General features: G+C 38.7%; 3 protein-coding genes across 5 annotated transcripts in view; 1 reads left to right on the top strand and 2 right to left on the bottom strand.

Moving 5' to 3' along the window:
* The window catches only part of STXBP4 (syntaxin binding protein 4), a 143064-nt gene extending 142380 nt beyond the window's left edge, over nt 1-684 (bottom strand). Inside the window, exon 1 of the mRNA XM_045525274.1 lies at nt 597-684. The gene's annotated coding sequence lies outside the window, so the exon portion shown is untranslated. The remainder of the gene's footprint in view (nt 1-596) is intronic.
* Nucleotides 627-8091, top strand: LOC123620231 (cytochrome c oxidase assembly protein COX11, mitochondrial). Its single transcript, XM_045525279.1, has 4 exons — nt 627-1126; nt 4547-4702; nt 5997-6122; nt 6510-8091. Exons 1-4 carry the CDS (start codon nt 761-763, stop codon nt 6690-6692), a joined length of 831 nt encoding a protein of 276 aa, XP_045381235.1. The 5' UTR covers nt 627-760; the 3' UTR covers nt 6693-8091.
* Nucleotides 7340-12032, bottom strand: part of TOM1L1 (target of myb1 like 1 membrane trafficking protein) — a 42611-nt gene continuing 37918 nt past the window's right edge. For 2 of the 3 annotated variants that reach the window (XM_045525276.1, XM_045525278.1), the window contains 3 exons: nt 11738-11819; nt 8687-8765; nt 7340-8067 (listed from right to left, as the gene is read on the bottom strand). In XM_045525276.1, the coding sequence (XP_045381232.1) occupies nt 8702-8765; nt 11738-11819 (146 nt within the window). In that variant the 3' untranslated portion in view covers nt 7340-8067; nt 8687-8701. Of the gene's footprint in view, nt 8068-8686; nt 8766-11737; nt 11820-12032 lie in introns of those variants that run through there. The other variant, XM_045525277.1, reaches the window with a different exon arrangement.

A 12032-nucleotide genomic window follows, 5' to 3' on the forward strand; every position in this document is an offset into this window, starting at 1 on the left:
AGAAAGATGCTTCCTTCTATTACAGTAAAATCGGCTTTGCAATCTGTCCCCCTCCAGTTTGTCCCGTAGGACTACTTGAAGAAAGCTATCACACCCCCGACAAGGTTCTTTTCCTTCAATCCCTCCTTAAATGACCCTCATATCCTGGTCACTCTCTTCCAAACACACTTCAGTGACAGCGTCCCTCCCGCCTCCAGATGTGGCGATTTTCACTGGGCAAGTAGTAAAGGGGCATCAGAGCAGTGGGAACCGACTGCCCAGGGGGTGAGAAAATGCATATGTCGTGAGTGTCCGTGAGGGCTGTGGTAAACACGGGAAGGCTTCCTCAGAGACGTGACCCCCGAGCCCAAGTCGAGGGCAGTAAGCACGCGAGCGCGCGCGGTCAGGGAACTCCCGGTAAACGGACAGCCGGGGAGCTGCCGCTCGGGGCCGCTAGGTCGAGACAAAGGCTGAGTTTAGAAATATCAAAGGCACAACTCCAAGTGATGATAAGCTTGCACGCGGAGCAGAGAACTGTGTTTTTCTAAAAGTAAGTTAGAGAGGCACTGAGGGAAGCAAAGTGGGAGGAACGGTCACGAAGCAAAACGCGAACTTACCATTAATCATGCAACCCGGCCTCCGTAGCCCGACTACAAGCGCTGCCACCTGAGGAGCCCGGTAGCCAAGGCAGCGGCCGGCTCAACCAAGACCTCGCGAGGCCTAGCAGGCATCGCGAGAACTGACTTCTCGTTCCCTACAGCGGGCGTTCTTTCCGGGGTCTATGGGAGGGCTGTGGCGTACGGGATGCAGGGGTGTTGTTTTTTGTGGCTGGCGTTGGAGCCACCCTGGGTCGCCGGCCAGGGCGGCGGAGAGAGTAGAGGCGTTTCTTAGGCCAGGGTGGAATGGGACAGGAGATGCCGAGTGGGGACTGAGGCGGCTAGGGACGTGGAGGCGCACGGATCCTCGAGCTCGGGACCGGGCCGTGCAGCCGCTGTGGCGGCCGAAGAGCACGAACCCTTTCACTCGCGCGCAGGAGGAGGACTGGCGGCGGCGGAACAAGACGGTCCTCACGTATGTGGCCGCGGCCGCCGTGGGCATGCTGGGGGCTTCCTATGCCGCCGTGCCCCTTTATCGCCTTTATTGCCAGGTAGGGGCCGGCGCTGGCAACTGGGCGGCGCGCTCAGAAGGGGTGGAGGTTCAGGACACATTCCTGGACAGCGATCGCTCTACGGTTCATAGTTGGATGTCCAAGATCATCTATCAAAGAGGAAACGGGCTCAAAACAGTGACTTATCCAAGGGCACCAAGGAAAGTGGCAAAACTGCAAGTAGAACCCAATTCTCCATGGTGATCGTGCTTATACCACGCTGACTGAAATTCCCTGATCTCTGAGCTACACCTCACTGAAAACGTCCCCAGCCTCTAATAGGGTACCCAGTAGTCTGCCTTACTCTCCTGCCCACACACACTTTAAAAAGTGTAATGTATATTATTAATGCATTCATCTGTGAACCACATGTGGTTTATGTGCTAAGATAAGGTTAACCCTGGAAAAGGGAGTATTCGTGTTTCTTGTGCTTAAACCTCGGACTGGCCGTTCATCCATACAGGAGGCATGAATTAGGCCTTTGAGGCCGCCGCCCACGTTAATGTAACTGTAATGTGCTTTCCCTGGGTTCCCTTTTAGATAAGAAGTTCTAGGGCAGTGGTTTTCAGAGTGTGGCCCCTGGGACCAGCAGCATCAGCATCATGTGGGAAACTGTTAAAAGTACAAATTCTAGGACCCAATTGCAGAACTACTGAATCAAACGCTGGTGGCAGGATCAGCAACCTGTATTTTACTAAGTCCTTTAGCCGATTTTGATGCAGATTAAAGTTTGAGAACCACTGGCAAGGTCAAAGTTCACCTATTTCATAGATGTCTCCTTAGTTCTTGAATAGTATTTTTCAGCTTTGGCTAGGCATTAGGATCACTTGAGGAGCTTCTTAAATACACATGCCAGGGGTCCCCTACCTTAGAGATTCTGGTTAGGAGGTCTAGGGTAAGGACCAGGAATTTTGGTTTAAAAATCATGCCACAAGCGAGAGCTATGTATTGTGTTCATTCAGTAAGTGTTTAAGATAGTGGTCTCCAAACTTTGTTGTACATTGGGAATCACCTGGAGAACTTTTAAAAATCCAAATGCCCAGGTCACACACATTACCAATTATATCAGAATGTCAGAGTGGGAGCCAGGCATCAGTAATTTTCAAGGACTCCTCAAGAGGTTCTAATGTGCAGCAAAGTTTGGGGATCACTAGTATAACATCACAACTGGTATTGGTACCTGGGGTTACTGCTTTTTCCTGCCACTATTGTTAATGCCTGGCTTACTTCCCCTATCTTTATGGAGATCAACTTGCATTTCTTTTAGATGGTAAAGCAGCAGAAGTTAAAAGGGCATTTCAGTCTCCTAATGTCAGCATTTGTGTGGGAATGTGCAATAGCTTGAGTTCTGGAGGATGAGTATAGAACGGGAATTACTTTTCATCTGAGGCCAACCATGAACCCTAAAACTACTAGTTGGTTAAATCATAAGCAGAATCAAGTCCAAATAAGCAAGTGTAAATCCCCCTCAAACCACCAGGGGCTGGAAGAGAGTGATTTTGTCCACCAGGGAACATTTAGCAATGTCTGAAAACATTTTTGGATGTCACAACCTGACGGAGTGGGAGGGATAGGATGCTACTGGTGCCTGGTGTGTAGAGCCTAGGGATACTGCTAAATATCCAACTGTGCATAGGACATGCTCCCCCCTCAACAAAGGATTATTCAACCCAAAATACAAGGTTGAGAAACCCTGCCCCAAACTAAAGTAACTGACAAGGATGTTGGTACTTTGAGATGGGAGTCTGCCAACCTCCTCTTTTGCTGGCAAATTAAGAAACTACTCTTTCCTTCTCCTCCAAATAAATAAATAAGTAACAATATTGTATCTGTGTCCACATGCAGTGATAAGGTAGGAAGGTAAAAAAATGTATTTTGTAATGCTAAAATCAATTTGGATGTTAAACAGTGATAATTCTGAAAGAACACCTTTTTCTCCTGGAATCCCATAATTTTAAACCCAGAAATAAGGGATTATATAAACCACTTAGTACAGTGACCTCATTTTATGAGCATGTAAAGTGTAGCCAAAAGAAAATAAGGCTTATTCAGTTCTTAGAGCTGATTTGTGGTGCAACTAAGACTTCTTTTCAGTCAGTACTCTTTTCTACTTTTTGTCTATTTTAATTTCTCTAAGCATTGAACTTAGAAACCTGAACAATCTATATTCAAAGAATATATTATAGAATCTTTATTGAGGGAGGACACTTAATTTTTTTTATTTGCAACTCAAATTCCTCAGGAAAAAGAGTTACATCTTAATACTTAAACTTTGGCCGGGCGTGGTGGCTCATGCCTGTAATCCTGGCACTTTGGGAGGCCAAGGCAAGAGGACTGCTTGAACTCAGGAGTTGGATAACAGCCTGAGCAAGAGCAAGACCCCTTAAACAACATAGTACTTTTAGGCAGAAGAATATACTTACCTGTTAAACAAGTACAAAGGCTTGCTCTCTGACATATCTTTTAGGGTTATAATGTAATTCAATAATGTATGAGTGAAGCTAGTTAACTTGTGTAACAAGCAGGAGATAGTAACACTATATATCTTGCTGGGAGTCTTCCCCTAGCCTCAAATTTGGTATTTTTTTTCTAGTATAGTAACAGGTAAATTATCCGGAAACCAGAATTCTGGCAACCTCAAGCATCAGAAGAATGATGACCTTGGAAGTAAGGACTTTTTTAAAAAAGCATCTGAAGATAAGGAAATAATAGCAATGAAGAGAAGAGGTGTCAGACAGATATTATCCTGATGCCCTATGACTAGTTGATTCAGTAGCCAAAGGGATTAGGTGCTCTGATTAATTGGTGATAGATATAAAAGCTGTACTATACGGAGAAGTACAGAAAAAGATACAAAAACATTAACCAACATGGGAAAATATTTATGATGCTTTAGAAAAGTGGAATATAGAAGTGCAACTCAAACTAATTTGGATTCTAAAAGCTATGATATGGAAAAGGACCAGACAAGAACATGGAAAAATGGAATTATATAAGTATTTTCATTGAAATAACCAGGTTGTAAATTTCACTTCTATAAATGAATAATAGTTAATATAAAATACTAGCAATAAAGGGGTGTTTAATAAAAGACAAAGCCGGAAGTTCTACACTCTATTATCAGTGATAATAATTCACTTATCTAGAGAATTTGCTTTTCCCAAATGACTCATTTTTGACCATGCCAGATAACCAAGGGATTGCTGAAAAACAGGAATGACTTTAACAAATAACAGGCTCTTGACATCCCAAAAGTGGTCAAACCACTGACACAGTTATAGGAAATGGTCAGTGATAGTATGTAGTTTGGCTCCAATGGGATTATTAAAGTTAAATTGTTTTTAAAATTTTATTTTTATCCAATAAATAGATCATTAACACCTTAATGTGTTGTTTAACGTATTTAGTATCTTTTTCTAGACTACCGGACTTGGAGGATCAGCAGTTGCAGGTCATGCATCAGATCAGATTGAAAACATGGTGCCTGTTAAGGATCGAATAATTAAAGTTACCTTTAATGCAGATGTGCATGCAAGTCTTCAGTGGAACTTTAGACCTCAGCAAACAGAAATATATGTAAGTGACTAAATCAGTCATTAAAAGATTACTTTTTTCAATATAAATTCCTTTCTTTCATTAAACTGTTTCACTCATCTAAACTTAATTTCAAAATACAGGTTCCATTACTGTAATTTTTTATTCCCATAGACTACTTTTAGATAGTGCCCTATACACCTAACGTAACAGAATATGTACTTTGACTTTTAAGTTATGTGATAGTAAAAGTCAGCTTAATTGTCATCTGTTTTATTAAAATCATATTAAGACTTGACTGAGTAGTCCTCTGGTCACTAATCTTGGGAGTAGCATTAGCTGTGAGACCATATAGGTTCCTGACATTTGTTTCCTCTGGTATAGATGATATAGGAAAAATCTTGAAAATCATAGGTTACAATGGAAAGTAGTTTATTGGGTTTTATCAAAAGTATCCCTGTCCCTCTAAAGAAAAAAAAAATATTTAGGACCTTTGAAGTAATCAGTAGATAGTAAAATAGTCATGTTATACTTCAGTAAGTCTATACCTAAAAAGTTTGCTAAAATTGTGACTAATAGCAATCCTGGGAAGATTTTATAACTGATATTATCTCATTAAGTGAGGATTAGCCAAAAAGAATTAATTTCAATGCTTATTGGAAAAGCTTGCCCAGTTAAGTAAAAATGACTGAATCTCTTCAATGATTAAAGATTTTGTAGGTTATGATTTTGACTATTAGTTCCAGGTCCATGGTAGTATCCAAGGTATTAGTGGCTAAATTGGTACAAGTGATAGAATATCCTTTGGAAATTTTTTTTTAAAGGCTTGCTGTTTTTCTTAGTTATTTTCTCAAAACAAAGTATTGACAGTTTTTGGTTTTTGGTTTAATAAATGTAAGTTTAATTTCTGGTTGTGAAGTAAGTTTAATGTTGGTAACCTTTTAAAAAAAATATTTAGTTAATCATGGCATTCAGGTGTAAGTGTTATAAAGGCTGTGGTATGCTTGGGTTGTCCTTGGACACATTTTAAATAACTCAAAATGAAAATTATTGCTTGAAGACCTCAGATACACAAGACGACAATCCATAACTAATTATGCATAATAGAGTATTGGTTCTTCATTGACATATGCAAATAAAGTCTGAAACTCAGATATGTTTACGGATAATAGTCACAGTTTATTTTGCTGAAACTTACATTAGCTTAGTGTAATAGCTAATTAGCTTAGGTATTGTGAGATCTGATGAATAGAAAAAATAATGTGACTGCAATTTAGTAGGGAAAAGAGCTGGGTGAGATTTAAAATATTGATAATGTATATTTTCTTTAAAACAGGTGGTGCCAGGAGAGACTGCACTGGCGTTTTATAAAGCTAAGAATCCTACTGACAAACCAGTAATTGGAATTTCTACATACAACGTTGTTCCATTTGAAGCTGGGCAGTATTTCAATAAAATACAGGTACAATTAAATACAAACTTATAGAAAATGATAAAAGTACATGAAACTTTGGTATGAAACTTACTACAGTGTTTTAGTAGATACTCAATTTCTGAAAACTCATTTCTTCTGAACTTCAAGCTATTTTTCTTCATTGTTTATACCTGCTACGTGGCGATTGAGAGCCAAACCAAATGGATATCTGCTTTTAAGGTTACAATTAATCTGTGGATTCTCAATCCTTAAAGCAAAACTCAATCTGAGATGAAGATACTGTTACTCTGTCACAGAACTTAAAGATTATATTTAGTAGTATGTTTATTAAAATCAAGAAATGAACTCTATTAGTTTCTGTTACAGGTAGAAAATAGAAATGTTATTAAACAAATACCTTTCTATAACTTCTAGTGCTTCTGTTTTGAAGAACAAAGGCTTAATCCTCAAGAGGAAGTAGATATGCCAGTGTTTTTCTACATTGATCCTGAATTTGCTGAAGATCCAAAAATGGTGAATGTCGATCTCATCACCCTTTCTTATACTTTTTTTGAAGCAAAAGAAGGATACAAGTTGCCAGTTCCAGGCTATAACTGATGTCAGCAACTAAGTCCTGCTTCAAATTTATGATTTTTGAAAAATCATGTATCCTGCCTTCTTAGAGGAGAAATATTCTACAATAATGTGAACCCTATTTTAAATGGTTCTACCTGTTTTTTTCCTTTGATTTACCCCACTTAAAAGCTGAACCTGTTCTTAGTTTTTCTCATATATTCTAAATAGGCATATGGGTTTCTTCTGATGATTCAACCAAATTAGACCTTCATATTTGTAGCAGTGAATCTGAGAATTAAAAAAAAAAAATTTATGCCCAGGGTTATCTGTTTCAGGTCATAAGCCAGAACTTATGATCATATTTATTATTATGTCTAAATTAGTTGGTTGCTATTTTCTTTCAGCATGAACAGTCACTATTTTAAAAGCTCAGAGTAGGAGTCACTAAACCCTAACAGCTTGCTCAAAGATTTACATTCTTATTTAAAATTTGACTTTATTTTTCCTTTAAGAACTAGAGCTATTTTATATTCAGAGTTAATTGTGGTATCATGAAATTGAAATAAAATACATAAGCAGCTACTAAGCTGCTAGCATTTACTGTCATAGTTCCAAGTCCCTGGATGTCAAAATGTAATGGTGGGATTGTGAAGATTTCTTCTGGGAACAAACTGTGTAAAAAAGACGTATTAAATTATTTTAATAGTAATTTATTTGTCGTAATTTATGTAAACGAATGTTTTCCAGTAGTCTTTTTACAAATAGAAATGTTAAGTTAGAGTAAAAAGAAAAAAAAGGAACACTTAGCATTACAAAGAATGATATTTAAAGGCCACCCCACACAGTCTAGTGACCTGTTCAGGACACCTGAAATATAATTAAACTACAGTCATCGAGGGTTTAACAATAATTCTAAGTCATTATTTATAAAGAAGTGCAAATTGACTTTTACATTCAACTTTAGTTAAATGAAGGCACTCAACGTTCTTCCTGAGGGATACATTAAGTTTCTCACATTTCATGCTAATATCTACTCAATTATTTTGTAGTAAAATAATCTTCATCTACTGTTACCACAGCTGTATAATGATGTCTAAATGTAGAAAGACCAGCGAGACATAAGATACTGCAATTAAACTGGTTGGCCTAAGTACTAAGTAATTTTTCTTCTGCTGAAATTTTAAGTGAATATTTGTTACAAACAAATTCTATTGAAAAAATCTTGAGCTGTTGAAACCATAAATGTTACCCTGGAACTGTTACTTTTCCATTTAATCTTCCCAATAGCAGAGGAGAAATGTTTCACCGTGGCTTTTAACATGTTAGTAGGTCTTCTGGGCCTCAAAGCTGGACAGGGTCTACCCTTTAGAGAGTTGGCACCCATGATGTGGCTAGTGAGCTGTTCATCCACTTTCACCTAAAATAAAGAGAAGAAAATGGCCAGTTTTCATCCTTTCTCTTTCTCTATTCCTTGATAACTCTTTTTCCTTGTCCTTCTTTACTGGGAGGCTGGAGGGCAACAGTCTGATAGAAGAAAAGGTGGGAATGTACCCCCTTCCAACGGGGAGAGTGTGAGGGGACTAAAATAAGGTTAATAGATCACTGGTGACCAATCAATCATTAGTAAATAAATGGATGAGTAATGCAGCAAATAGGAAAAACCCAGTCCTATTTGGAGGACTAACAATGAATGGGTTCTGCTGGTACCAGTTAACAAGTATTAACTGCTCATTAAAGACAAATGCCTGATTTCAGTGCTAAGACGTTTCTCCTGACCATCTACTTTTGTTAGCATTATATTTCTATTCCATAAAGTAACTTCTGCATTCCCAATCCTCATTTCCGGGTAAGAGGATCACAATATATTTCATTAATGGACAGTAGTTCACTACAGTTTGAGTGATTCAAGGGAAATCATAATAATAGTTCATTCACTTAAGTGTCAGACTCAGATGGCCCTTACAAAATATAAATACTAAATACAGGAAGTGACAATTACACTGAAATTACATGGAATGTGGAACAAAATTGTTTACCTTTAAGTCTTCACCTCAACAGTCAGTATGACTTTGAGCTCCTTTGTGGTGATGAACATCAATTTCTTCATAAATAGCTCTGAAACAAACAAACCATCATGGCAAAAGGGTTATATTATCAATTTCAAAGTAGGATTTTGGTTTTAAACTGCCAGCACCATAAATAACTTATTGTCTCTATTTCATCTCTTACTTATTTCAATTTGGCTTTTGTTCCCATTAATCCATCAAAATGGCTTTGATTAAAATCACCAATGATTTCTGTTACTTAATCCATTATCTAGTCTTCAGTTCTCATCTTACTTGCCCTCTCAGCAATGTTCTTCATAATTGTATGTTCACATCTCTGTGCTTCCAAATTACAGTTTCCACATCTGATGTTAGGCTCCTCCTTACTCTCTTCACTTTTGGCTTTGGCATTTCCATTCCTTTGAATATGCCAAAACTCTTTCCTCTGGGTCTTTGTACAGGTTGTTCCCTGGGCTAGCGGTCTCCAACCTTTTTGGCACCGGGGACCGGATTCATGGAAGACAAATTTTTCATGGAATTGGGGGTTGGGGGGATGGTTTCAGGATGATTTGCAGTCATTCCCCAGTGCTAGCATCACCACCTCAGCTCCACCTCAGATCATCAGGTATTAGATTCTCATGAGGAGCATGCAACCTACATCCCTCACATGTGCAGTTTACATATAGAGTTCACGCTCCTACGTGAATCTAATGCTGCTGCTGATCTGGCAGGAGACGGAGCTGAGGCCTTGATGTGAGTAATGGGGAGCAGCTGCAAATACAGATGAAGCTTGGCTCCCCCTACCTGCTGTTCACCTCCTGCTGTGCAGCCTGGTTCCTAACAGGCTGCAAGCCCCATTGGGGACCCTGGGTGGGGACTCCAACTGGCCCTGGGACTATGATATCATCCCCAAACTTTTCACTTGACTAACAATTCCAGGTCTCAGCTTTAATGTCACATCCTCAAGCTTTCTCTAACCCCCATTTAAATTAGTTCTCAAGTCACCATATTCTTTCATACCATTAGTGCAAATTGTACATATATATTAGCCTGGTGATTTGTCTAGTTTCTGTCTCCACGGTATATTAAACCTCCAAGGACAGGGAGCATGTTTCTTGTTCAACATTATAAGTTAGGCACCAAGCACAGTCCCTGGCACTTAATAAATAATCAATTTGTCAAATGAATCGTATGTGTCTTCATAAATGTTGTACTGTATGTCCTGCAAAAGCAAAAATTCTCAACCTGGGGTTCATGGATACCCAGTGATGTGAAAATCCCATAACTTTTCTGCAAGATTCTGTGCTTTTCCACGGAGAGAAATCTTTGGATTTCATGAAACTTTCAAAGGAATGGAGACATCCTAACCCCCAGAAAGAACTACAATGGTACAGAGATTCCAAAGCTTCACCTTTCCAGCCTCCCTGCTGTCTCCTCACCTTCAGTATCTCTCACACTGCCATATCTACTTATAGCAATTTCCTAATATGAATATAATCAAGAACTTTTCCACTACCTATTTGATACAGAAACTGATAAAAACATTAAGTTTCTTAAAAGCATACCAACTTTAGTGCCAGTTTCTTAAACCACTAATATATTCAGTGACATATCTACTTTATCAAGCAGTATGACCTAGGGAAATTTCACAATCCAGTTAGGAAAAAAAAATTAATGGTCTCCTAAATCCATTAATAGGTATTCATAAATTATTCTAAAGTCAATCACTACATTGAGGGCTTAAACCAGGAATCAAAACATCAAGTGTCTATACATACCAGGCAAAGAAGAGACATAGGGTCTAATGGGACCTGGTGGGCTGCGGAGCCTATCTGTGTAAAGGTGACAGCTACTACTCAGCTCCAACCCCTTGCTGTTATGTAAAAATGCAGGCCTGGTGCTGCCCACAGTATCCACAAGATCAAGAAGTCCAGATTTTTTATTTTTAAATATCTCAGCTTAACTGTTGGCAATTAATTTTTAAAATGCACATTTTAAATTCTGCATAGGTCAAACAAATCACAACTTTGGGCAAGACACAGCCTGCAGACTGACAGTTTCTGAATAATGATTTCCATAAACTTGTTTTAATCATTTGTAAGAATTTGGGGGGTAACCTTTAGTCACTCAAAGTATATTAAAACTTTAGGCCGGGTGTGGTGGCTCACGCCTGTAATCCTAGCACTCTGGGAGGCCGAGGCAGGCGGATCGTTTGAGCTCAGGAGTTCGAGACCAGCCTGAGCAAGAACAAGACCCCATCTCTACTAAAAATAGAAAGAAATTAGCTGGATAACTAAAAATACATATAAAAAAAAAATTAGCCGGGCATGGTGGTGCATGCCTGTAGTCCCAGCTACTCAGGGGGCTGAGGCAGAAGGATTGGTTGAGCCCAGGAGTTTGAGGTTGCTGTGAGCTAGGCTGATGCCACGGCACTCTAGCCCGGGCAACAGAGGGAGACTCTGTCTCAAAAAAAAAAAAATAACTTTAATGACTCTACCATCCCATAAATATTTATATATACTTGACCAATATAAAATCATAAAAAAATAGTGGTTTAAGGATTTCAAGTTAAAAAGTAATTTTTACACTAATGCTTTATTTTAAGCACATTGTTGTCATACAGAGAAGACTAAAAATAAGTTCTTATATATGTTTTTATTGAGATCAGTTCTTAAAAAACAGCTAAAATATCCCATCAGTGTGGTGTTAACTTATGTCACCAATCAGTGAATAGTGCCCTTCTCAAGTTAGAGTGAACCTGGCTTTCTGCCAAGGAATTTACAAAGAATCCATTAACACACCTTAGTTCCGGTTATTTCTTAATGTGCAACCCTAGCATTTTTATTTTTTAGTCACAAGGCTGGAATGATAACACCATTAAGAGCAATAGCTGCCATAAACCTCATAAGTCATTTTTAATATTAAGGCCATCAATTTCTGCCAAGAACTAAACAAAGTAAAATGTATAACCAAGCCCTGTTAGCTCTGCTATCAAAGGGAACCAAGACAAAAGATAAATTAATCATTTTGTAAGTGACTTACTCTGTAGTGACAGCAGGAGCTAAAGGATCAAACTCCATTACCTCGTAGTAATGGGGTGGCTGGAGACCACTCTTTGTCATCCCTTTAGGCAAAAAAAGAGACCGGTAAACACAGATTGTGCTTTTCAAGCAGTATACACAATTAACATTCTTTTTATTAATTTAGACTTCAACTATAAGATCTTAACATAACCAAAACAGACTGCTGTTCCAATGCTACTCCCAAGTGCGACAAATCTATAAATCTATATATAACAAAAAGATTTCCAAATGTCAACTAAAGGTTCATTTATTAT

This window comes from Lemur catta, chromosome 15, assembly GCF_020740605.2.
Source record: "Lemur catta isolate mLemCat1 chromosome 15, mLemCat1.pri, whole genome shotgun sequence".
NCBI lineage: Eukaryota > Metazoa > Chordata > Mammalia > Primates > Lemuridae > Lemur > Lemur catta.

Excerpts from the sequence above, each read along its gene's own strand:
- LOC123620231 (XM_045525279.1), top strand. The coding sequence starts at position 761 with ATGGGAGGGCTGTGGCGTACGGGATGCAGGGGTGTTGTTTTTTGTGGC. Across the intron at positions 4,703-5,996 it reads CTCAGCAAACAGAAATATAT|GTGGTGCCAGGAGAGACTGC; the intron begins GTAAGTGACTAA and ends TCTTTAAAACAG. Across the intron at positions 6,123-6,509 it reads AGTATTTCAATAAAATACAG|TGCTTCTGTTTTGAAGAACA; the intron begins GTACAATTAAAT and ends TATAACTTCTAG.